The following is a 25,963-nucleotide window of genomic DNA, read 5'->3' as shown; positions in this document are numbered from 1 at the left end:
TGAGCCGGATGGGGGCATATTATGAGCCGGATGGGGGCATATTATGAGCCGGATGGGGGCATATTATGAGCCGGATGGGGGCATATTATGAGCCGGATGGGGGCATATTATGAGCCGGATGGGGGCATATTATGAGCCGGATGGGGGCATATTATGAGCCGGATGGGGGCATATTATGAGCCGGATGGGGGCATATTATGAGCCGGATGGGGGCATATTATGAGCCGGATGGGGGCATATTATGAACCAGATGGGGGCATATTATGAACCAGATGGGGCCATATGCCATGATGGGTTATATAGCAGGATGCGGCCACATGCCAGTATATAGCAGGATGCAGCCATATGGCAGGATTACGGTATATAGCAGGATGAGGGACATATACTGTATATACCAGGCAGCGGCACCTTAGTAGAGAATTTGGGGACATTACCCCCATAACAGTGTCAGCAGCAGATCCTCGCCCCATGACAGTGCGTCATGACCACATTTTTTGCTTAAAATTTTATTTTCCTATTTTCCTCCTCTAAAACCAGGGTGCGTCTTATAGTCCGAAAAATACGGTATTTATGACAACAGATCGGATTCTAATGTCACCTTTAGCTAAAACTAATAAGAATGTTTCCTCTTACTTGGATCTTTGTGCATGAAGGAGTTCATTCTTTGCAAATTCAAAGTCCTTGGGCCGTTCTGATGGTAGAGTTGAGATTCTTGAGGGGCCTCTCAATTGCTGGACCTCAACGGGGTGATTAAATCTGAAGTAATGATCACCTCCCATAATAACACGATCACCCTAAAAATTACAAAATGTTATTGTTTAAAGTACATAATGATGGAACTTCGTATTCACTACTTTATCTTCCATATTTCTAGTAATTGCTAACGTAAAGAGTGCATAATGCCATAAAGCCAATCACTTTCATTTTATCACCATTTTATTCTACGGTTTTAGGATCCTTCAATATGGTGCAAAATAATAAGAAAAGGAACATACATGGTGCAAAACTGCTGAAGATGAAATCTGATTTCCATTGACGTAAGTCTTTGCATCTCCCATAGGGGTAATGGTCACTGTGCTGTGGATATTTGTGATGGTGCTAAAAGGAAAACAAAAATAATGCAATATTAAAGTTACCATAATAAGTCTTACATACAGTGGCTACACAATATCTATAGTCCAGTGTTAAAATGCCAGGTTTTGTCATATTAAAAAAAATCATACAAATCAAAATCATTTCAGAACTTTTACTGCCTTTAAAAGCAACCTTTTAGAAGCCAATCGTTTCGGCTATTTGTGAACCTTTATCGAGGCATTATCATGTGTGGTTAACTGTGGCAGGGGTATGGGGGGTTTTGCATAGGTATTGCATGTGCGCCTGAGTAGTTGAGCCTAGTGAATGAGGATTAGGTCCAGGGTGCTAGCAGGCCACCTACTAGCCGCTGCTCCGGACCTAATCCTCAAAGGCTGGCGGCACGGTGGCTCAGTGGTAAGCACTGCAGTCTTGCAGCGCTAGGGTCCTGGGTCAACTCCCACCAAGGACAACATCTGCAAGGAGTTTGTATGTTCTCCCTGTGTTTGCTTGGGGGATTCTCCGGGTTCCCTGGTTTCCTCCCATACTCCAAAGACATACAAATAGGGACTTTAATTGTGAGCCCCAATGGGGACAGTGTTGCATGTATGTAAAAGTTCTGCATAATATGTGAGTGCTATATAAAAATAAATATTATTGTTGTTTACCTGCAATGTTTGTTTTAGCACCAGGAGATTATTATTGTTGGACTAGGTCAATTTGTCTGGCATGCCCCCTGCTGTGATTAGCATCTCACTGTCTATAGAACATTTTATACAGAGAGCCTGGTTTGGGCAGGACAGCTATCTCAGCTCTGCTGCAGGGCTAAATCTAAAATATCTGATTGTGTCAGAACCGTGGCACCCAGTAAAATAAGTGCTACATCGTTGGATTCAGGGTCTTTTTGACTACATTATACTGCTCTCCGATGAGATAGCAAAAACCTGCTGACAGATTCCCATTAATGTACCATGTAATCTGTATAAATTCATTGGAAATATATTATTGGAGGGAAAATAAAAATAACAAAACTAAAATAATGTGGCTACATAAGTGTATACCCCCTCTAATAGTTGGGGACGACAACAGCCATGGTCTGTAAACAGCTTAAAACACAGCAAAGGGATCTCATTGTTGATAACTAATAGAAACTGGGTAAACAAAATTTCCATATACCATGGAACAATGTAGAGATGACACTGTCCTACATAGTGTTAACCTGGTAAACGTCACTGTCAAACCCTGAGAGCGGCATTAGCAGAGCACTGGCATGAGTGCACATCATCCTGCACACCCGTTGGCTCTCCTGCATTGTGAATGTTGAGCGCCAATGGGTTGCTATGACAACCGAGGGTCTGTTGAGGACCTCTATGCCTGTGATTATGGAAAATACTGGAAAAGGCGACAAAAATGTCATATCTATAACAAAATTGTATTACGGTAATTTTTGTATGTGTGTTTGTATGTTCTCCCCGTGTTTGCGTGGGTTGCCTCCGGGTACTGCGGTTTCCTCCCACACTCCAAAGACATACAGATAGGGAATTAAGATTGTGAGCCCCAATGGGGACAGTGTTCCTGATGTATGTAAAGAGCTGCGGAATATGTTAGCGCTATATAAAAATAAAGATTTATTTATTTTAATTTATTAATAAAAAGGTTGTCTCGCCCCACAAAAAATAAGCCAACACACAACCCCATCAACTGAAAAAGTTACGGGATCTAAAGAAATGGTGGCACAACTCAAACATTATTTTATTTATTTATTTTTTTTTAACATTTCTGAGGTTTTTTCTACCACTAAACTAAAAAAAACAAATTTGGTATCTCTGCAGTTGTGGTGATGAGAAGACTCATATTGGCAGGTCATTTTTACCACACAATGTATGTTGTAAAAACAATTCCCCCAACAAAATGTCAGAATTGTATTTTATTTATTTATTTGTAGCTATTTCATCGCTCATGGGAAAAAAAAGAGAATTTTGTTTACTTACCGTAAATTATTTTTCTTATAGTTCCGTATTGGGAGACACAGACATTGGGTGTATAGCTTCTGCCTCCGGAGGACACACAAAGTACTACACTCAAAAGTGTAGCTCCTCCCTCTGAGCTTATACACCCCCTGGAGAACCAGATCTAGCCAGTTTAGTGCAAAAGCTGAAGGAGAATATCCACCCACAAGTAAAAACAGAGCAAGAACCGGAACAACCGGAGACTCTGTCCACGACAACAGCCGGTGATAACACGCGGAACAAGAAACTGCCAACAGGCAACAGGGAGGGTGCTGGGTCTCCCAATACGGAACTATAAGAAAAAGAATTTACGGTAAGTAAACAAAATTCTCTTTTTCTTTATCGTTCCTAAGGGAGACCCAGACATTGGGACGTCTCAAAGCAGTCCATGGGTGGGAATAAACAGAAAAACTAAGAAGTAGGCGGAGCCTAACTTCACAAATGGGCGACAGCCGCCTGAAGGATGCGTCTGCCCAAGCTCGCATCTGCCGAAGCATGAGCATGCACTTGGTAGTGCTTTGAAAAGGTATGCAGGCTAGTCCAAGTGGCAGCCTGACAGACTTGCTGAGCCGTAGCCTGGTGCCTGAAAGCCCAAGAGGCACCGACAGCTCTGGTCGACTGTGCCTTGATCCCCGGCGGGGGAGGCACCTGAGAACACTGGTAGGCATCCGAAATGGTCGACCTAATCCAACGGGCTAAGGTCGGCTTAGAAGCAGAGAGGCCCTTACGCCGACCTGTGGTTAGCACAAAAAGAGAGGTGCACCGCCTAAGAGCAGCGGTGCGAGACACATAGATCCGGAGAGCACGCACCAGATCCAGAGTATGCAAGCTTTTTCAAAGCGATGAACAGGAGCCGGACAAAAGGAAGGTAAGGTAATGTCCTGGTTAAGGTGGAAAGGAGAAACCACCTTAGGAAGAAAGTCCGGAGTCGGACGGAGAACCACCTTGTCTTGATGAAAAACCAAAAAAGGTGACTCCGAAGAGAGCGCAGCCAAATCAGAGACCCTCCTGAGGGAAGTTATGGCCACTAGAAAGACCACTTTCTGTGAAAGACGAGACAAAGAAACCTCCCTAAGAGGCTCAAAGGGGGGTTTCTGCAAAACCGTGAGAACCAAATTGAGGTCCCAGGGATCCAAGGGCCGCCGGTAAGGCGGAATGATGTGAGGCGCGCCCTGCAAGAAGGTGCGGACCTGAGCCAGCCGGGCGATACGCCGCTGGAACAGCACTGACAGAGCCGAGACTTGTCCCTTGAGAGAGTTGAGGGACAGTCCAAGCTGCAGACCGGACTGTAGAAAGGACAGAAGGGTCGGCAAGGAAAAAGGCCAAGGAGGATGGCCGGAAGAGCGACACCAGGACAGGAAAATTTTCCAAGTCCTGTGATAGATCTTGGCAGAGGAAGACTTACGGGCCCGAGTCATAGTGGAGATGACTTCAGGGAGGATACCGGAAGCAGTCAAGATCCAGGACTCAAGAGCCACGCCGTCAATCTGAGAGCCGCAGAATTCTGGCGGAAAAACGGACCTTGTGAGAGAAGATCTGGACGATCCGGAAGATGCCACGGCACCTCTACGGACAGATGGAGCAGGTCTGGTTACCAAGCTCGCCTGGGCCAGTCCGGAGCAATGAGGATGACTCGACGGCCCTCCATTCTGATCTTGCGCAGAACTCTGGGCAAGAGAGCTAGAGGGGGAAACATGTAGGACAGACGAAACTGGGACCAGTCTTGAACCAGAGCGTCCGCGGCGAATGCCTGAGGATCGTGGGAGCGAGCCACGTAAACCGGAACCTTGTTGTTGTGACGGGATGCCATTAGGTCCACGTCCGGAGTGCCCCACTTGCGGCAGACTGACTGAAACACTGCCGGATGCAGGGACCACTCGCCACTGTCCACGGTTTGACGGCTGAGATAATCTGCCTCCTAGTTTTCCACGCCTGGGATGTGGACTGCGGATATGGTGGACTTGGAGTCCTCCGTCCATTGAAGGATGCGTTGTACCTCCAACATTGCCAAGCGGCTGCGTGTCCCGCCTTGGTGATTGATGTAGGCAACCGCTGTCGCGTTGTCCGACTGGACTCGGATGTGCTTGCCCGCCAATAGGTGGTGAAAAGCTAGGAGAGCCAGAAGCACGGCTCTGGTTTCCAGCACATTGATCGAGAGGGCTGACTCGGACGGAGTCCAAGTGCCCTGTGCTCGGTGGTGGAGACATACCGCTCCCCAGCCGGATAGACTGGCATCCGTGGTGAGGATCACCCAGGACGGGGCCAGGAAGGAGCGTCCCTGAGACAGAGAGAGGGGCTGAAGCCACCACTGAAGAGAGCTCCTGGTCTGTGGCGACAGAGCCACTAACCTGTGCAAGGAGGAAGGCCGCTTGTCCCAACAGCGGAGAATGTCCAGCTGCAGAAGACGCAGATGGAACTGGGCAAAGGGAACAGCCTCCATTGACGCCACCATCTGACCCAGCACCTGCATCAGGTGCCTGATGGAATAACGGCGGGGCCTCAGCAGAGAGCGCACCGCCAGTTGGAGGGACTGCTGTTTGATTAAGGGCAACTTCACAAGTGCCGGCAGAGTCTCAAACTGCATCCCTAGGTACGTGAGCCTCTGGGTCGGAGTCAGAGTGGATTTGGGCAGATTGACAAGCCACCCGAATTGGGCTAGAGTGGCGAGAGTGAGCAAGACACTCCACTGACAGTCTGCGCTGGATGAAGCCTTGACTAGAAGGTCGTCCAGGTAAGGAATCACTGCCAACCCCTGGAGGTGCAGAACCGCAACCACTGCTGCCATGACCTTGGTGAATACCAGAGGGGCCGTGGCTAACCCGAAGGGAAGAGCCACGAATTGGAAATGTTCCTCTCCGATTGTAAAACGTAGCCAACGCTGGTGTGAAACTGCAATTGGCACATGGAGATAGGCATCTCTGATGTCGATGGATGCCAGGAAATCCCCTTGGGTCATTGAGGCAATGACTGACCGCAGAGACTCCATGGGAAAATGCCGCACCTGAACATGCGTTGCTGGCGCGGACAGATAGTCAAGAGGAGGCTGCCTTAGTGGCAGCAGCTCCTGCGGTCTTCTGTGGACGCGCCTTTGTGCGCCAGTTGGATTTTTGGTCCTTGGCTGAGTTGGTGGACGAGGCCGAGGGCTTAGAGGACGACCAGTTGGAGGAACGAAAGGAACGAAACCTCGACTGATTCCTACCCTGGACAGGTTTCCTGGTTTTGGTTTGTGGCATGGAAGTACTCTTCCCGCCAGTAGCTTCTTTAATAATTTCATCCAGCTGTTCACCGAACAGCCTGGACCCAGCAAAAGGGAGTCCAGCAAGGTACTTCTTTGAAGAAGCATCTGCCTTCCACTCTCGAAGCCACAAGATCCTGCGGATAGCGAGGGAATTAGCCGAAGCCACCGCAGTGCGGTGAGAAGCCTCCAGCATGGCAGACATGGCATAGGATGAAAAAGCTGAAGCCTGGGAAGTTAAGGTAACCATTTCGGGCATAGATTCCCTGGCGAGGGAATGCATCTCCTCTAGAGAAGCAGAGATGGCTTTGAGAGCCCACACTGCTGCAAAAGTTGGGGAGAACGAGGCCCCTGCCGCCTCATATACAGATTTGGCCAGAAGGTCAACCTGGCGGTCAGTGGAATCCTTAAGAGAGGTGCCATCAGCCACTGATACAACGGTCCGGGCTAAGAGTATAGACACCGGGGGGTCTACCTTTGGTGAATGAGCCCACTCCTTGACCACCTCAGGTGGAAAGGGAAAACGGTCATCAGAACCACGCTTTGGGAAGCGTTTGTCAGGGCAGGCCCTAGGCTTGATCACAGCGGCCTGAAAACGAGTGGTTAAAGAACACACTCCTTGTCCTCTTAGGCGAGGTAAACTGGTGCTTTTCTGCCAGAGAGGGTTGCTCCTCTGATACTGGCGGATTGAGGTCCAGTACCGAATTAATGAACGCAATCAAATCACTAACATCTGAGTCACTTTCGGACAGATCAATGGGGCACATGGAGTTAGCCTCCGAGCCCCCTGTAAAGGCATCCTCCTCGTCCCGCGAGTCAGCTTCTGAAACAGAGCCGCGGGACGAGGAAGGAGAGGGATCCCTGCGTCTCCTCTTAGGAGGACGGGGTCTGGGACCAGATGATGAATCCTCTGTGAGCTCCGCTGAGAGAGCCCTAGCAGCAGAGGCACCCTGTGAGGGGGGCTGATGCATGTTCAGCAAAGTCCTGGACAGCTGTCCCATGGAGTCGGCAAAAGACTGGGAGATAGACCTAGATAAGGATTCTACCCAAGCCGGGGGTTCAGCCACAGGAGTCGGAGCAACCGGAGAGACCACTGGGGGTGCGATTCCAGGCTGAGGCATCGTCAGGTTAGAGCAGGCAACACAATGTGGATAGGTGCTCGGTTCAGGCAGTAGCAGCTTACAAGCAGTGCATACTGAATACAGCTTTGGAGCCTTGCTCCTCGTGTGAGACATGCTGCTGGAGTGGGGGCTTGCTAGAATGACCCCCAGAGAGTATATACAGAGGTCCACAACCAGAGGTTGTGGCTTACCAGACCGCTGGAGCGGTGTTGTGTGCCCTCCAGATCCCGAAGCCCGGACCCCCAAGCACCTCCTCAGCAGGGATGCTGCAGACCAGTGCTAATCGCAGAGAAAACGCTGAGAAAATGGCGCCGGAGCGAAGAGAGGGGGCAGGACCTACTCTGAGAGCGGGATCTGGAGGGCCAAAGAGACTTACAGGGGAGGAGACATGTACCCAGTGAGGAGTGTCCCTCCCCTGTGCAGAACGGCCGCTGGGCGGAGCCGCGCTGTCCCTCTGCATGAATGACATGCGAGGGCAGTGAAACCGAAAGTAGGCCTCCGACGAAGCCGGGGCCTAAATTTGAGTGGTGCGGCCGGCGCGCAGGCACCATCGGCGCGGTTCTCAGGCGACAGCCAGAGAACCCGCCGGAAATGTCAGAAAACTCACTCAGCACACTCTCCCACAACAACAAAGTACAGGGACCCCCAATATATAAACGTCTCAGCTACTTAGCTTGCTGAGACGCAGGGTTCCAAGTCCCTGGGGATGAGTGCTCTTGTCCAGCAGGATCCTGAAGGGCTGCGGATGGAGACCGGTCTCCTGCCAAGCATGGAGAATCGTGCTGGCTCCCACTTCAAGCCAGAGCCCAGGAGGGATGGTGAAGGAGCACGGCATGTAAGGCTCCAGCCTTGGAATCAACCTTAACAGCACCGCCGACACAGTGGGGTGAGAAGGGACATGCCGGGGGTCCAGACTTGGACCCGCTTTTCTTCAAACTCTTTCCAAAAATAAAAAAATCAGATGAGAATGCATGTGTGGATGTATGCCTCCTGAACACAAAGCGATAAACTGGCTAGATCTGGTTCTCCAGGGGGTGTATAGGCTCAGAGGGAGGAGCTACACTTTTTAGTGTAGTACTTTGTGTGTCCTCCGGAGGCAGAAGCTATACACCCAATGTCTGGGTCTCCCATAGGAACGATAAAGAAAAGAAATTTGTAATAAAATATAAAATTAATTGTGTCAGTCAAAAGTACTAATTCGTACTGGAAACAAGCCCTGACAAGTCTATGTAAACAGAAAAATCAAAGATTAGTGCTCTTGGAAGAAGGAGGGGACGAAATTAAAAAAAAAACAAAAACAAAAAAACGGACATTGGCTGCAGAGGGAAGGAGTTAAACGTGGAAAAAAAAGCTTGGTAATAACTCTTAAGATGATATTTCGACATGCCAATGGCATTTTAACCGGGGTGTGTAAACTTTTTAGACCCACTGTGTATATAAATATATATATATTTATTTACAGTTATAAAATGTGCCCTTCGTAATAACACACCAGGACGTACCAGTGGTCTTCTGCAATGAGTGCCCCTGACAGCTGAATGTCGTGTGATGAACCTGCCTGATACTTCCCCACCGTGGTCTTTCCTTCTTTTATCATGTAGAGCAACATCTCGGACAATTGAGGATCTTCGTTAAGATTCACAAGGTTTGGTAGACGATTATCCATCTTGAAAGTGATGCCCGCTTTCTGGAAGTAATGATAAATGAGCACAACGTTGGACGCAAACTAATATTTACAAACAAAATGTACAATCCTACATGATACAAAAAGATTATGTGCATTTTGAATAGGTTCAGATCATAAAAAAAAAATAAAAAAAATAATAGGCATTCTGAGAAAAGCAAGCGTCCATAAACTAATAAAGAGGAGGTCGTATCTGTACCGGATACATCCATCGCTGCCACGTAAGGGTCAGCAACAGCTAAAGCCCAGACCAAAACCCACCTGTAATTCTTTTGTTTCCTCTTTCTTCCTTTGTTCAGCCTGCTCCAGCTTTTCTTTCCAGGCCCTTAAAAAACAAGATGATATAATTTAAATATAATATAATATAATATAATATAATATATACACACACACACACACACACACACACACACACACACACACACAAAAATGCATAAAAAACAATTAAAATCAAAACCCCTACAAAATAGGATAGATTGAAAAACAAAAACTGAATTAAACGAACATCTTGTTCACAATGACTTTTTTACTAAATGAAGTGCAGTTACCATGAAACATTACAGCAGTGAAAGTCATTTCTGTGCATGGTACACAGTGTTGCAAATTATTAGGCAAATTATATTTAAGGGTTATAAATATTTAATTCTCTGTTTTTCAAATAAAGTAATGGATGATATTGTGACTCAGGTCTCTTTGGATCAGTTAAATCAATCACAAATACCTTTAGTTTGCCAGGTGAGGAGCTCAAATAAAGAACGTTCTACATTATTATTCAGGCCTCAAGTTTCAAGCAAAATAGGAAAGAAACAAATCTCTCTGCTGCCAAAAAGCGTGAAATAGTGTAACGCCTTGGACAAGGGATGAAAACATTAGATATTTAACAAAACCTAAGCGTGATCATCGTACTGTGAAGACATTTGTGGCATACACAGCACAGATTGGTTCATGCAGATAAAGGCATAAGGAAGGTTTCTGCCAGACAAATCCATCGGATTAACAAGCAGCTACTAAAATAAAATTATAAAGCAGCAAACAGGTATTTGAAGCTGCTAGTGCCTCCGCAATCCCGTGACTCTCAAGGTGCAGGATCCACCAGTTGTGATTAAACCTAGTATTCAGCCACTCCTAAACAGTGCTCACAAGAAGATAGCTGCAGTGGCAGACACAGATGAAGACTTAAGGCCGCTTTACACGCAACGACAATCACTAACGTGATGTCGTTGGGGTCACGGAATTCGTGACGCACATCCGGCATCGTAAGCGACGTTGTTGAGTGTGAAACGCACGAACGACCGTTAAGAAGCAAATTTTTCTTACCTTATCGTTGATACACTGTCCAGTTCCCAAATATCGTTGCTGTAGCAGGACGCAGGTTGTTCGTCGTTCCTGCGGCAGCACACATCGCTATGTGTGACACCGCAGGAACGAGGAACAACCTCTTATCTGCGGCCGCCCGCAATGAGGAAGGAGGTGGGCGGAATGTTTGTTCCGCTCATCTCCGCCCCTCCGCTTCTATTGGGCAGCCGCTTAGTGACGTCACTGTGTCTTCGAACGAACCGCCCCCTTAGAAAAGAGGCGGTTCACCGGCAGCAGCGATGTCGCTAAGCAGGTAAGTATGTGTGACGGGTCTGAGTGACGTTGTGGGCCACGGGCAGCGATTTGCCCGTGATGCACAACCGACGGGGGCGGGTACGCACGCTAGCGATGTCGATAGCGATATCGCTGCGTGTAAAGCGGCCTTAAGGCTATGTGCGCATGCTGCGGATTTACAGTGGATTTGCTACAGAAAATGTGTCTAACATTTCTGCAGTCATTCCCCAGCAAAACCAATGGGTATAAATAAATTGCTGTACGCACACTGCATTTCTTTATACCTGCGGATTTACCCGCGGATTTTAAGCTGCGGAATTAATGTGCATGTCACTTCTTTTCCGCAGGTACCTGCTGTTTTTGCCATAGATAATGGTAAAAATCCGCAGGGACCAACCTGCGAAAAAAACGCGGCTAATCTCCACCAAACCGTGGCAAAACCACATGCGGATTTCATTGCGGTTTTGGTGCATTTTGTTTACTGCAGGTGCGGGATTCTTTAAGAGGGTCTGGATTTTCCTTGAGAAAAAGTCAATTTCTAGTGTACACATGGCCTAAAATTTTTTTTTTTTTTTTTTTTTTTGTAACTGATATGTGTCGTGCAACCCTGGATAATCCAGGTGGATAGAGAAATAAATGGTGGTGGTTGGTGGCCATCCAAGATTGCGATGTCAGCAAGGTGGTAGCGTAGTAATTTGTGATGAGCAAGCACTTCTATGCTCGGGCAAGCTCGACTTGTATATCAAGTATAATGGAAGTCAATGATGAACTCTAGCATTCTGCTGGGAAACTTCCAGAAAAAAAAGCTAGGAGTTCCCCATTGACTTCCATTATAAATGGTTCACGAGTCGGGCCCACCCGAGCATTCGACTGCTAGTTATGAGTACTGAGCAGCCGAGCATGGTAGGGCTCGCTCATCACTAGAAACAATGTTTTGGGGACAGTGCTGGCAGTGTCTCTGAAGTTGTGAAAATAACCTTAGCAAAGTATATAGAGTTTCTGACTAATTTCTTCCATGGTACTAAATGAAGAAAACGTTCCATCCATAACAAAATCATCTTCATGCAGACAATGTAGCATCATAAGCTACAAGGAATAACAGTCATTGGCTGCTATGGGAATAAGAGACAAAAATCATGGTGTGTTCAACAGCTTCCCCTGACCTCAACCCTACTGAAAACCTTTGGAGTATCGTCAAGCAAAAACTATGAGGGTTGGAGGCAGGTCACATGAAAACAGCAGCTCTGGGAGGCTAGTCTGAGATCCTGCATTCAAGACATTCAAGCAGAAACTATCCAAAAAATAAGTTCAATGGATGGAAGAATTGTGGATGTGATACCAATGAAGGGTCCTAAGTTTACATGTAACTAAGGCCCGTTTCACACGTCAGTGAAAAACACAGACGTTTTTCACTGGCGTGTAAAACACCCACATGTCCCTGCGTGTGCCGTGAATCACGGCACATGTGGGTTGGCTAAGTGCAATCCGGGCTCCGTTCTCCGTGGCCCGTGATTGCACTTAGAAATTAACTCACCTGCGCCCGCTCCCGCTCTCCATGGTGCTGATCGCTCCTGCGGTACAGCATCCGGCCGGCGCTGACCCCTGCAGCAGCTGCTTCCGGGTCGGCTGTGTCGTGCATCATTAATATGCGCGACAGTAATCAGCCGGCTTAGAAGCAGCAGGCTGCACGGGCTGCAGAGAGCGCGGCTGAAGCCGGGTGAGTAAAAATGTTTATTATTTTAAATGCACGTTTAAAAAGAAAAAAAAAAAGAGAATTTTGTTACTTACCGTAAAAAGAGAATTTTGTTTACTTACCGTAAATTCTTTTTCTTATAGTTCCGTATTGGGAGACCCAGACCATGGGTGTTTAACTTCTGCCTCCGGAGGACACACAAAGTACTACACTCAAAAGTGTAGTTCCTCCCTCTGAGCTTATACACCCCCTGGAGAACCAAATCTAGCCAGTTTAGTGCAAAAGCTGAAGGAGAATAGCCACCCATAAGTAAAAACAGAGCAAGAACCGGAACAACCGGAGACTCTGTCCACGACAACAGCCGGTGATAACACGCGGAACAAGAAACTGCCAACAGGCAACAGGGAGGGTGCTGGGTCTCCCAATACGGAACTATAAGAAAAAGAATTTACGGTAAGTAAACAAAATTCTCTTTTTCTTTATCGTTCCTATGGGAGACCCAGACATTGGGACGTCTCAAAGCAGTCCATGGGTGGGAATAAACAGAAAAACTAAGAAGTAGGCGGAGCCTAACTTCACAAATGGGCGACAGCCGCCTGAAGGATGCGTCTGCCCAAGCTCGCATCTGCCGAAGCATGAGCATGCACTTGGTAGTGCTTTGAAAAGGTATGCAGGCTAGTCCAAGTGGCAGCCTGACAGACTTGCTGAGCCGTAGCCTGGTGCCTGAAAGCCCAAGAGGCACCGACAGCTCTGGTCGAGTGTGCCTTGATCCCCGGCGGGGTAGGCACCTGAGAACACTGGTAGGCATCCGAAATGGTCGACCTAATCCAATGGGCTAAGGTCGGCTTAGAAGCAGAGAGGCCCTTACGCCGACCTGTGGTTAGCACAAAAAGACAGGTGCACCGCCTAAGCGCAGCGGTGCGAGACACATAGATCCGGAGAGCACGCACCAGATCCAGAGTATGCAGCGCTTTCTCAAAGCGACGAACAGGGGCCGGACAGAAGGAAGGCAAGGAAATATCCTGGTTAAGGTGGAAGGGAGAGACCACCTTAGGAAGAAAGTCCGGGGTCGGACGGAGAACTACCCTGTCTTGGTGAAAAAACAAAAAAGGTGACTCAGACGAGAGCGCAGCCAAATCAGAGACTCTCCTGAGAGAAGTTATGGCAACTAGAAAGGCCACCTTTTGAGAAAGACGATACAAAGAAACCTCCCTAAGGGTCTCGAAAGGGGGTTTCTGCAATACCGTGAGGACCAAGTTAAGGTCCCAGGGATCCAAGGGCCGCCGATAAGGCGGAATGATGTGAGACGCACCTTGCATGAAGGTGCGGACCTGAGCCAGCCGGGCAAGACGCCGCTGGAACAGCACCGATAGAGCTGAGACTTGTCCCTTGAAAGAGTTGAGGGACAGTCCTAGCTGCAGACCGGACTGTAAAAAAGACAGAAGGGTCAACAACGAGAATGGCCAAGGAGAATGGCCGGAAGAGCGACACCAGGACAGGAAAATTTTCCAAGTCCTGTGATAGATCTTGACGGAGGAAGACTTACGGGCCCGAGTCATAGTGGAGATGGCTTCAGGAGGAATACCAGAAGCCGTCAAAATCCAGGACTCAAGAGCCACGCCGTCAATTTGAGTGCCGCAGAATTCGGGCGGAAAAACGGACCCGTCTTAAACCCGAGCGTCCGCGGCGAAGGCCTGAGGATCGTGGGAGCGAGCCACGTAAACCGGAACCTTGTTGTTGTGACGGGATGCCATTAGGTCCACGTCCGGAGTGCCCCACTTGCGGCAGATTGACTGAAACACTGCCGGGTGCAGGAACCACTCGCCACCGTCCACGGATTGACGGCTGAGATAATCTGCCTACCAGTTTTCTACGCCAGGGATGTGGACTGCGGATATGGTGGACTTGGAGTCCTTCGCCCATTGAAGAATGCGTTGGACCTCCAACATTGCCAGGCGGCTGCGTGTCCCGCCTTGGTGATTGATGTAGGCAACCGCTGTCGTGTTGTCTGACTGGACTCGAATGTGCCTGCCCGCCAACAGGTGGTGAAAGGCTAGGAGAGCTAGAAGCACAGCTCTGGTTTCCAGCACATTGACTGAAAGAGCTGACTCGGACGGAGTCCAAGTGCCCTGTGCTCTGTGGTGGAGATGTACCGCTCCCCAGCCGGATAGGCTGGCATCCGTGGTGAGAATCACCCAGGACGGAGTCAGGAAGGAGCGCCCTTGGGACAGGGAGAGGGGTCGAAGCCACCACTGAAGAGAGCTCCTGGTCCGTGGCGACAGAGCCACTAACCTCTGTAAGGAGGAAGGCCGCTTGTCCCAAAAGCGGAGAATGTCCAGCTGCAGAGGACGCAGATGGAACTGGGCAAAGGGAACCGCCTCCATGGAGGCCACCATTTGACCCAGCACCTGCATCAGACGCCTGAGGGTATAACGGCGGGGCCTCAGGAGAGAGCGCACCGCCAACCGGAGTGACAGCTGTTTGTCTAAGGGCAACTTTACAAGTGCCGGCAAAGTCTCGAACTGCATCCCTAGGTACGTGAGACTCTGGGTCGGAGTCAGAGTGGATTTGGGAAGATTGACAATCCACCCGAATTGGGCTAGGGTGGCGAGAGTGAGCGAAACACTCCGCTGACAGTCTGCGCTGGATGTACCCTTGACCAGAAGGTCGTCCAGATAAGGAAGCACTGCTAACCCCTGGAGGTGCAGGACCGCAATCACTGCCGCCATGACCTTGGTGAATACCCGAGGGGCCGTGGCTAACCCGAAGGGGAGAGCCACGAATTGGAAATTATCCTCTCCTATCGCAAAACGTAACCAACGCTGATGTGACACTGCGATTGGCACATGTAGATAGGCATCTCTGATGTCGATGGACGCCAGGAACTCCCCTTGGGTCATAGAGGCCATGACTGATCGCAGAGACCCCATGCGAAAATGCCGCACCCGGACATGCTTGTTGAGAAGCTTGAGATCCAGGATGGGCCGGAAGGTACCATCCTTTTTCGGAACTAGGAAGAGATTTGAGTAAAAACCTCTGAACCGTTCCTGAGCGGGAACTGGGACAATCACTCAGTTTGCCTGCAAGGACGCCACGGCCTGCGAGAAGGCGGCGGCCTTGGAGCAGGGGGGAGTTGAGAGAAAAAAAATCTGTTTGGAGGGATAGAAGAGAATTCTATCCTGTAGCCGTGAGATATGATGTCTCTCACCCACTGATCGGAGACTTGCTTTAACCAAGCGTCGCCAAAGTGGGAGAGCCTGCCACCGTCTAAGGACGTGGCTGGAGCGGGCCGAGAGTCATGAGGAAGCTGCCTTAGTGGCAGAACCTCCTGCGGTCTTCTGCGGATGCGCTTTTGGGCGCCAGTTGGATTTCTGATCCTTGGCTGAGTTAGCGGACGAGGCGGAAGGCTTAGAGGATGACCAGTTGGAGGAACGAAAGGAACGAAACCTCGATTGATTCCTACCCTGGGCGGGTTTCCTGGTCTTTGTTTGTGGCATGGAAGTACTCTTCCCGCCAGTAGCTTCTTTAATGTTTTCATCCAGCTGTTCACCAAACAGCCGTGAACCAGCAAAAGGGAGCCCAGCCAGAAACTTCTTGGAAGAAGCATCTGCCTTCCACTCTCGAAGCCACAAAATCCTGCGGATAGCGAGGGATTAGCTGAAGCCACCGCAGTGCGGTGAGCAGCCTCTAGCATGGCAGACATGGCATAGGATGAAAAAGCTGAAGCCTGAGCAGTTAAGGTAACCATCTCAGGCATAGATTCCTTGGTGAGGGAATGCATCTCCTCTAGAGAAGCAGAGATGGCTTTGAGAGCCCACACTGCTGCAAAAGTCGGGGAAAACGCGGCCCCCGCACCTTCATACACAGATTTGGCCAGAAGGTCAATCTGACGGTCAGTGGAATCCTTAAATGAGGTGCCGTCAGCCACCGACACAACGGTCCGGGCGGAGAGCCTAGACACCGGAGGGTCTACCTTTGGGGAGTGAGACCACTCCTTGACCACCTCAGGTGGAAATGGAAACCGGTAATCAGAACCACGCTTTGGAAAGCGTTTGTCAGGGCAGGCCCTGGGTTTTGTCACAGCGGTCTGAAAACTGGAGTGGTTAAAGAACACACTCTTCACTCTCTTAGGCGAGGTAAACTGATGTTTTTCTGCCAAAGAGAGTTGCTCCTCCGACACTGGCGGATTGAGATCCAGCACAGAATTAATAGAAGCAATCAAATCACTAAGATCTGAGTCACCCTCAGAGAAATCGATGGGATACATAGCCTCCGAGCCCCCAGTGAGGGCATCCTCCTCATCTTGAGAGTCAGCTCTTGAGACAGAGCCGTGGGATGGGGAGGGGGAGGAAACCCTGCGCCTTCTCTTAGAAGGACGGGGTCTGGGATCAGATGATGAATCCTCCGTGAGCTCCGATGGACGGAGGTCAGAGGATAGGAGACCTCTGTCAAGAGTAGTAGAGGCACCCTGTGAGGGGGGCTGATGCATATTCATCAAAGTCCTGGACAAAAGCCCCATGGACTCAGCAAATGACTGGGATATGGACCTAGAAAAGGACTCTACACAGGCCGGGGGTTCAATCACAGGTGCAGCAGCAGCCTGAGAGACCACTGGGGGTGAGACTCCAGGCTGTGGCACCGCCAAGTTAGAGCAGACATCACAATGTGGATAGGTGCTCGGCTCAGGCAGCAGGAGCTTACATGCAGTGCATGCAGAATAAAGCTTTGGAGCCTTGCTCCTTGTGTGAGACATGCTGCTGGAGTGGGGGCTTTGCAGAGAATGAACCCCAGGGAGAATATACAGAGGTCCACAACCGGAGACCGGCTGTGGCTTACCAGACCGCTGAGCGCGGTGTTGTGTGCCCTCCAGATCCCGAAGCCCGGTCCCCCAGTCGCAGCACCTCAGCAGAGATGCAGAATGCAGGATGTCCCAGAGCAGAGTGAACTCTGCCTGAGAAGAGGGCGTTCCTATAAAAGAGCAGGAACTGGAGGGCTATAGAGACCTGCAGGGAAGGAGGGACGCCCCAGCAGTGGGGAGTGTCCCTCTTCAGTGTAGAACGGCCGCCGGGAGGAGCCGAACCTGTCCCTCTGCATGAGTGACATGCGAGGGCAGGAAAATGAAACTAGGCCTCCGGCGAAGCCAGGGCCTAAATTTAAAGGGAACCTGTCATCAGAAATTTCGCCCAAAAGCTAAAAGATTCCCCCTCTGCAGCTCCTGGGCTGCATTCTAGGAAGATCCCTGTTATTATTGTGCCCCATGTGAGACCAAAATAAAGCCTTTATAAAGTTCTACCTTTTTGTATGCAGCTTCTGTAAATTCGTCCCGGGGGCGGGCTCTCTGCCGTCCGTTATTCTGCCTCCTGGTCCTGTATGCCGCCCCCATCGCTCCTTTCCATAGCTGATGCACCGCCCACTGCTCCAGCCATCCCCGCGCATGCCCAGTGCCAGTCTCACAGGACTGAGCAGTGTGACCGCTGGTGACGTGTGCGCAGGCAAGTGATTATGGACGGGACTGTGACTGTTATCAGCAAGTACCCGGCCATAATCTCTTGAGCGCGCAAACCTCTCCAGCGGTCAGACACACTGTGCTCAGGGTAGTGCTAGACTGTATGGGCTGCTTTCAGGGATGACGTCCCTTTGTCATGTGATAGTATTTTGAACACGCCCCTATCACATGACAAAGGGACGTCATCCCTGGAAGCAGCCCATACAGTCTAGCACTACCCTGAGCACAGTGTGTCTGACCGCTGGAGAGGTTTGCGCGCTCAAGAGATTATGGCCGGGTACTTGCTGATAACAGTCACAGTCCCGTCCATAATCACTTGCCTGCACACACGTCACCAGCGGTCAAACTGCTCAGTCCTGTGAGACTGGCACTGGGCATGCGCGGGGATGGCTGGAGCAGTGGGCGGTGCATCAGATATGGAAAGGAGCGATGGGGGCGGCATACAGGACCAGGGGGCAGAATAACGGACGGCAGAGAGCCCGCCCCCGGGACGGATTTACAGAAGCTGCATACAAAAAGGTAGAACTTTATAAAGGCTTTATTTTGGTCTCACATGGGGCACAATAATAACAGGGATCTTCCTAGAATGCAGCCCAAGAGCTGCAGAGGGGGAATCTTTTAGCTTTTGGGCGAAATTTCTGATGACAGGTTCCCTTTAAGCGGCGAGGCCGACAAGCAGGCACCATCGGCGTGGTTCTCAGGCAAAAGCTAGAGAACCCGCCGGAAAAGTTAAAACAATCACATACAGCATACTCTCCCCTTACAATAAAGAACCGGGACCCCCAACATAAACGTCTCAGGTACTTAGCTGCTGAGACGCAGGGCCATGTCCCTGGGGATGAGTGCTCCGGTCCAACAGAATCCTCAAGGGGCTGTGGATGGAGACCGGACTCCTGCCAGGCATGGAGACCGTGCTGGCTCCCACTTCAAGCCAGAGCCCAGAAGGGATGGTGAAGGAGCGCGGCATGTAAGGCTGCAGCCTTGTAAATCAACCTTAACAACACCGCCGACACAGTGGGGTGAGAAGGGACATGCTGGGAGTCCAGACATGGACCCGCTTTTCTTCAAACTCTTTCCAAAAGTCAAACAAATCAGATGAGAATGCATGTGTGGATGTATGCCTCCTGACACAAAGCAATAAAACTGGCTAGGACTGGCTACCAGGGGGTGTATAAGCTCAGAGGGAGGAGCTACACTTTTAAGTGTAGTACTTTGTGTGTCCTCCGGAGGCAGAAGCTAAACACCCATGGTCTGGGTCTCCCAAAGGAACGATAAAGAAAATGGACATGTCTCCGTGCGGCAATCACGCACACGCGGGTACGCCGCACGGAGACACGTGCAGTGAAAAATCACTGACGTGTGAGCAGACCCATTCATTATAATGGGTCTGCGTATGTCAGTGATTCTGGTACGTTTAAAAAAAAGCACAAACGTACCAGAATCACTGACGTGTGAAAGGGGCCTTAGTCTGTTAAAATATTTAATGTTCAGAAAAGCTTTTGCTTTCAATAAATGTGACCTCTTAATGCTGAATTACCATTTTCTGTTCATCATAACTTATAAAATGTTTGGAAAATGTTGTGTATGATAATAAAACTGCATTTTGAGGGTTTGTTTTAGTTTTGAAAAAGACTTATTACTGGGAGGTTTGTCCAATAAGGTTTGATTTATACGCTAATGGTTGATGATTTGAATATTATCCTGACTCATTTGCATCAACCATTTACGAAAATCACAGAACAATAGGATTTCCATAATTATTTGGAACGTGGTATTCCGTTTCAGTAGGAATGGGATTAGAGCTCTAAGGCAGGGGTGGGGAACCTCCGGCCCGCGGGCCGTATGCGGCCCGCCATGACCTTTTCTGCGGCCCCCGGGCACATTGCACAGTCCACAGAGCTCGGGAGGCAGCAGCGTCTTGCTTGCTGCTGGCCCTTTAAACCCTGTATGGCTTACGTCCTCATGCTAGCGTGAGGACGTACTTTGTGGGTGGAGTTAGCGCTCAACTCGCTCTTTTTCCACAGAAGAGAAGCTACTACCTCAGCGTCCGACAGGTGTGTTTGTGCTCCCATGCCTGTGTGTGCCCCTGCACATCCCCACTGCAGCCTGTGCTCCGTGCAGCGTCCCATCCTCCTCGTGCATTCCCACGGCAGCCTGTGCTCCTCACTCTCCCCCACGGCAGCCTGTGCTCCTCACTCTCCCCCACGGCAGCCTGTGCTCCTCACTCTCCCCCACGGCAGCCTGTGCTCCTCACTCTCCCCCACGGCAGCCTGTGCTCCTCACTCTCCCCCACGGCAGCCTGTGCTCCTCACTCTCCCCCACGGCAGCCTGTGCTCCTCACTCTCCCCCACGGCAGCCTGTGCTCCTCACTCTCCCCCACGGCAGCCTGTGCCCCTGTGGCCTCCCCACGGCAGCCTGTGCCCCTGTGGCCTCCCCACGGCAGCCTGTGCCCCTGTGGCCTCCCCACGGCAGCCTGTGCCCCTGTGGCCTCCACACTGCTGCCTATGCCCCTGCGGCCTTCACACTGCTGCCTGTGCCCCCCTGGTATGTCAGAACCCCTAGCAATGTCCTTAAATTTCTCCCAGCCCTCCCAAGTGATATATAATCCTCCCTAGTGATGTCTAGTCCTCCCAGCCCTCCCCAGTGATGTCTAGTCCTCCCAGCCCTCCCCAGTGATGTCTAGTCCTCCCAGCCCTCCCCAGTGATGTCTAGTCCTCCCAGCCCTCCCCAGTGATGTCTAGTCCTCCCACCCCTCCCCAGTGATGTCTAGTCCTCCCACCCCTCCCCAGTGATGTCTAGTCCTCCCAGCCCTCCCCAGTGATGTCTAGTCCTCCCAGCCCTCCCCAGTGATGTCTAGTCCTCCCAGCCCTGCCCAGTGATGTCTAGTCCTCCCAGCCCTCCCCAGTGATGTCTAGTCCTCCCAGCCCTCCCCAGTGATGTCTAGTCCTCCCAGCCCTCCCCAGTGATGTCTAGTCCTCCCAGCCCTCCCCAGTGATGTCTAGTCCTCCCACCCCTCCCCAGTGATGTCTAGTCCTCCCAGCCCTCCCCAGTGATGTCTAGTCCTCCCACCCCTCCCCAGTGATGTCTAGTCCTCCCACCCCTCCCCAGTGATGTCTAGTCCTCCCAGCCCTCCCCAGTGATGTCTAGTCCTCCCAGCCCTCCCCAGTGATGTCTAGTCCTCCCAGCCCTCCCCAGTGATGTCCAGTCCTCCCAGCCCTCCCCAGTGATGTCTAGTCCTCCCAGCCCTCCCCAGTGATGTCTAGTCCTCCCAGCCCTCCCCAGTGATGTCTAGTCCTCCCAGCCCTCCCCAGTGATGTCTAGTCCTCCCAGCCCTCCCCAGTGATGTCTAGTCCTCCCAGCCCTCCCCAGTGATGTCTAGTCCTCCCAGCCCTCCCCAGTGATGTCTAGTCCTCCCAGCCCTCCCCAGTGATGTCTAGTCCTCCCAGCCCTCCCCAGTGATGTCTAGTCCTCCCAGCCCTCCCCAGTGATGTCTAGTCCTCCCAGCCCTCCCCAGTGATGTCTAGTCCTCCCAGCCCTCCCCAGTGATGTCTAGTCCTCCCAGCCCTCCCCAGTGATGTCTAGTCCTCCCAGCCCTCCCCAGTGATGTCTAGTCCTCCCAGCCCTCCCCAGTGATGTCTAGTCCTCCCAGCCCTCCCCAGTGATGTCTAGTCCTCCCAGCCCTCCCCAGTGATGTCTAGTCCTCCCAGCCCTCCCCAGTGATGTCTAGTTCTCCCAGCAATGTATATTCCTTCCAGCCCTCCCCAGTGATGTATATGCCCTCAGCATCTCCTGTGATGTATATGCCCTCAGCATCTCCTGTGATGTATATGCCCTCAGCATCTCCTGTGATGTATATGCCCTCAGCATCTCCTGTGATGTATTTACAGCAGTCCCAGCTGACACAAACGTGGAAAAACAGTTGTGAGAAGCAGTAAGATCAATATTGAATAATATAGCCGCACCAAAAACAAGAAGCTTCAGCCGCCACGATGAGTTAATTGTTTGACTAAGTATAGCAGGGTAATTTTAAGTTGATAGTTTTGTGCGGCCCCCGAAGGTTGGTAGAAAATTCCAAATGGCCCTCGGCATTAAAAAGGTTCCCCACCCCTGCTCTAAGGGGTACTTCTCACATAGCGAGATCGTTGCTGAGTCACAGTTTTTGTGACGCACCAGTGACCTCATTAGCAATCTCGCTGTGTGTGACACTAAGCAGCGACCTGGCCCCTGCTGTGAAATTGCTGCTCGTTACACACAGTGCTGGTTCATTTTTTGGTCGTTGCTCTCCTGCTGTGAAGCACACATCGCTGTGTTTGACAGCGAGAGAGCAACGATCTGAATGTGCAGGGAGCCGGCTTCTGACAGCTGCGGACGCAGGTAACCAAGGTACACATCAGGTAACCAAGCGAAGCGCTTTGCTTGGTTACCCGATATTTTCCTTGGTTACTAGCGTACGCCGCTCTCAGGCTGCCAGTGCCGGCTCCCTGCACTTGTAGCCAGAGTACACATCGGGTAACTATGCTTTGCTTAGTAACCCGATGTGTACCCTGACTACGAGTGCAGGGAGCCAGCGCTAAGCAGTGTGTGCTGGTAACCAGGGTAAATATCGGGTAACCAAGCAAAGCATTTGGCTTAGTTACCCGATATTTACCTTGGTTACCAAGCGCAGCATCGTTTCCAGAAGTCGCTGCTGGCTGGTGGCCGGTCACTGGTCGCTGGTGAGATCTGCCTGATTGACAGCTCACCAGCGACCATGTAGCGATACACCAGCAATCCTCACCAGGTCATATCGTGGTCGGAATTGCTGGTACGTCGTTTAGTGAGACGGTACCCTTAGGTCTGGAATCTAAATAATTGCAGGTTAGGCTGGATTAATTTTGGTATCAAATCCCAAACTTATCTTGGAGTTTGGGCCTGGATTAAAAAGATTATACTGGCATTTTAAAAACAAAAATTTTAGCTGCAAGCGACATTAACAACTTGTTTTCACTAGACAACCCTTTTAGGTCTCTGGAAAAAAAACATAGGGAAGGGTTAGTCACTTAAAGGCAATATGTCAGCAGGGTTTTGGTATTTAACTTGATAGTAAAATAATGTAGGGGCAGAGACCCAGATTTCAGGGATGTGTCACTTGCTCAGCAGCTTGCTCCATTTTCAATACAAATCAGTGTTTCATCAGCAGGAGGTAATCACTCCCAAGTATTACCAATGCAGTAGTATCTGCAACCTGTTACTGATTGCCAGCTTCCTGTGTAAACTACAAGCTGCCAATGAGTTGTGTAGGCAGGGATATACACAGCCCAGTGTTCACACTACTGCTATGTCTTCTGAAGAGAAAACAAGGATTTTATAAAAAAAAAAAAAAATTGCACAAAATAACTGTGACATCACTGGAATCAGAGGCTCTGCCTCTACATCATGCTGTTCTCAGAGTACATAGCAAAAACCTGATGACTCTGTCACCAGATTTCACATTATCACTTGCAAACATTATTAAACAGAGGTCTTGGACCAATTGAGGCTGGTGTATTTAAAAATCCATGTCAGAATGGCTATACACTCCTGATAATAAGAGGAGTATTTCAGGAGTCCAGCAATAGAATGTAAAAGCTCATTAATCGAAGTATATTCCATCTCCGCCCGCACAACCTGATTGTCAGCTCCTTAGTGTCACTCCTCCCTGCTGCTGCTCAGATTTCACACTGCTCAATACAAGCTGCAGCTGTCAAGCAAACTAGATGGATGAATAAAACTTTCAGAAAGGATTATACAGCCATTTTGACTTGGATTTTCAAAGTAAACATACAGGTCTTATCAGGTCTAAGCTCTATTTAGTGATGTGTGCAGTTTGTATTGTGAAATCTGGTCACAGATTTGCTTTACTGGTAGACATATGGCTGACTCAATTGCTAGCCTGGAAAGAAGGCAATTTTGTTTACTTACCGTAAATTCCTTTTCTTCTAGCTCCAATTGGGAGACCCAGACAATTGGGTGTATAGCTATGCCTCCGGAGGCCACACAAAGTATTACACTAAAAGTGTAACGCCCCTCCCCTTCTGCCTATACACCCCCCGTGCTCACGGGCTCCTCAGTTTTGGTGCAAAAGCAAGAAGGAGGAAAAAATTATAAATTGGTTTAAAGGAAATTCAATCCGAAGGAATATCGGAGAACTGAAACCACTCAACATGAACAACATGTGCACACAAAAAACAGGGGCGGGTGCTGGGTCTCCCAATTGGAGCTAGAAGAAAAGGAATTTACGGTAAGTAAACAAAATTCCCTTCTTCTTTGTCGCTCCATTGGGAGACCCAGACAATTGGGACGTCCAAAAGCAGTCCCTGGGTGGGTAAATAATACCTCATAATAGAGCCGTAAACGGCTCCGTCCTACAGGTGGGCAACCGCCGCCTGAAGGACTCGCCTACCTAGGCTGGCATCTGCCGAAGCATAGGTATGCACCTGATAGTGTTTCGTGAAAGTGTGCAGGCTCGACCAGGTAGCTGCCTGACACACCTGCTGAGCCGTAGCCTGGTGCCGCAAGGCCCAGGACGCTCCCACGGCCCTGGTAGAATGGGCCTTCAGCCCTGAGGGAACCGGAAGCCCCGAGGAACGATAAGCTTCGAGAATTGGTTCCTTGATCCACCGAGCCAGGGTTGATTTGGAAGCTTGTGTCCCTTTACGCTGGCCAGCGACAAGGACAAAGAGTGCATCCGAGCGGCGCAGGGGCGCCGTACGAGAAATGTAGAATCTGAGTGCTCTCACCAGATCTAACAAGTGCAAATCCTTTTCACATTGGTGAACTGGATGAGGACAAAAAGAGGGTAAGGAGATATCCTGATTGAGATGAAAAGGGGATACCACCTTAGGGAGAAATTCCGGAACCGGACGCAGAACCACCTTGTCCTGGTGAAACACCAGGAAAGGGGCTTTGCACGACAACGCTGCTAGCTCAGACACTCTCCGAAGTGAAGTGACCGCTACTAGGAAAACCACTTTCTGCGAAAGGCGTGAGAGAGAGATATCCCTCATTGGCTCGAATGGTGGTTTCTGAAGAACCAGCAGCACCCTGTTCAGATCCCAGGGTTCTAACGGACGCTTGTAAGGAGGGACGATGTGACAAACCCCCTGCAGGAACGTGCGTACCTGTGGAAGTCTGGCTAGGCGCTTCTGAAAAAACACAGAGAGCGCAGAGACTTGTCCCTTAAGGGAGCCGAGCGACAAACCCTTTTCCAATCCGGATTGAAGGAAGGACAGAAAAGTGGGCAAGGTAAATGGCCAGGGAGAAAAACCCTGAGCAGAGCACCACGACAGGAATATTTTCCACGTCCTGTGGTAGATCTTGGCGGACGTTGGTTTCCTAGCCTGTCTCATAGTGGCAATGACCTCTTGAGATAATCCTGAAGACGCTAGGATCCAGGACTCAATGGCCACACAGTCAGGTTGAGGGCCGCAGAATTCAGATGGAAAAACGGCCCTTGAGACAGCAAGTCTGGTCGGTCTGGTAGTGCCCACGGTTGGCCGACCGTGAGATGCCACAGATCCGGGTACCACGACCTCCTCGGCCAGTCTGGAGCGACGAGGATGGCACGGCGGCAGTCGGACCCGATCTTGAGGAACACTCTGGGCAACAGATCTCCTGAAACACGTCCGGGTGAAGGGACCATTCCCCTGCGTCCATGCCCTGGCGACTGAGAAAGTCTGCTTCCCAGTTTTCTACGCCCGGGATGTGGACTGCGGATATGGTGGAGGCTGTGGCTTCCACCCACAGCAGAATCCGCCGGACTTCCTGGGAGGCTTGCCGACTGCGTGTCCCGCCTTGGTGGTTGATGTATGCCACCGCTGTGGAGTTGTCCGACTGAATTCGGATCTGTTTGCCTTCCAGCCACTGCTGGAACGCCTTTAGGGCAAGATACACTGCCCTTATCTCCAGAACATTGATCTGAAGGGAGGACTCTGGCTGAGTCCAAGTACCCTGAGCCCTGTGGTGGAGAAAGACCGCTCCCCACCCTGACAGGCTCGCGTCCGTCGTGACCACCGCCCAGGATGGGGGCAGGAAGG

The 25,963-nt window shown here is 50.4% G+C and overlaps 1 protein-coding gene across 1 annotated transcript in view; it reads right to left on the bottom strand.

Annotated features, from left to right (window-relative positions):
- KIF14 (kinesin family member 14) overlaps positions 1–25,963 on the bottom strand; it is a 185,857-nt gene that overhangs the window by 74,072 nt on the left and 85,822 nt on the right. Inside the window, exons 13-16 of the mRNA XM_075320953.1 lie at positions 9,382–9,445; positions 8,939–9,123; positions 996–1,098; positions 634–794 (exon numbers count right to left, since the gene is read on the bottom strand). Of these exons, the coding sequence (XP_075177068.1) occupies positions 634–794; positions 996–1,098; positions 8,939–9,123; positions 9,382–9,445 (513 nt within the window). The remainder of the gene's footprint in view (positions 1–633; positions 795–995; positions 1,099–8,938; positions 9,124–9,381; positions 9,446–25,963) is intronic.

The sequence above is a fragment of the Anomaloglossus baeobatrachus genome, chromosome 8, assembly GCF_048569485.1.
Source record: "Anomaloglossus baeobatrachus isolate aAnoBae1 chromosome 8, aAnoBae1.hap1, whole genome shotgun sequence".
NCBI lineage: Eukaryota > Metazoa > Chordata > Amphibia > Anura > Aromobatidae > Anomaloglossus > Anomaloglossus baeobatrachus.
Note: the sequence above shows the minus strand (reverse complement) of the source record. Positions and strands in the feature narration are given on the sequence as shown.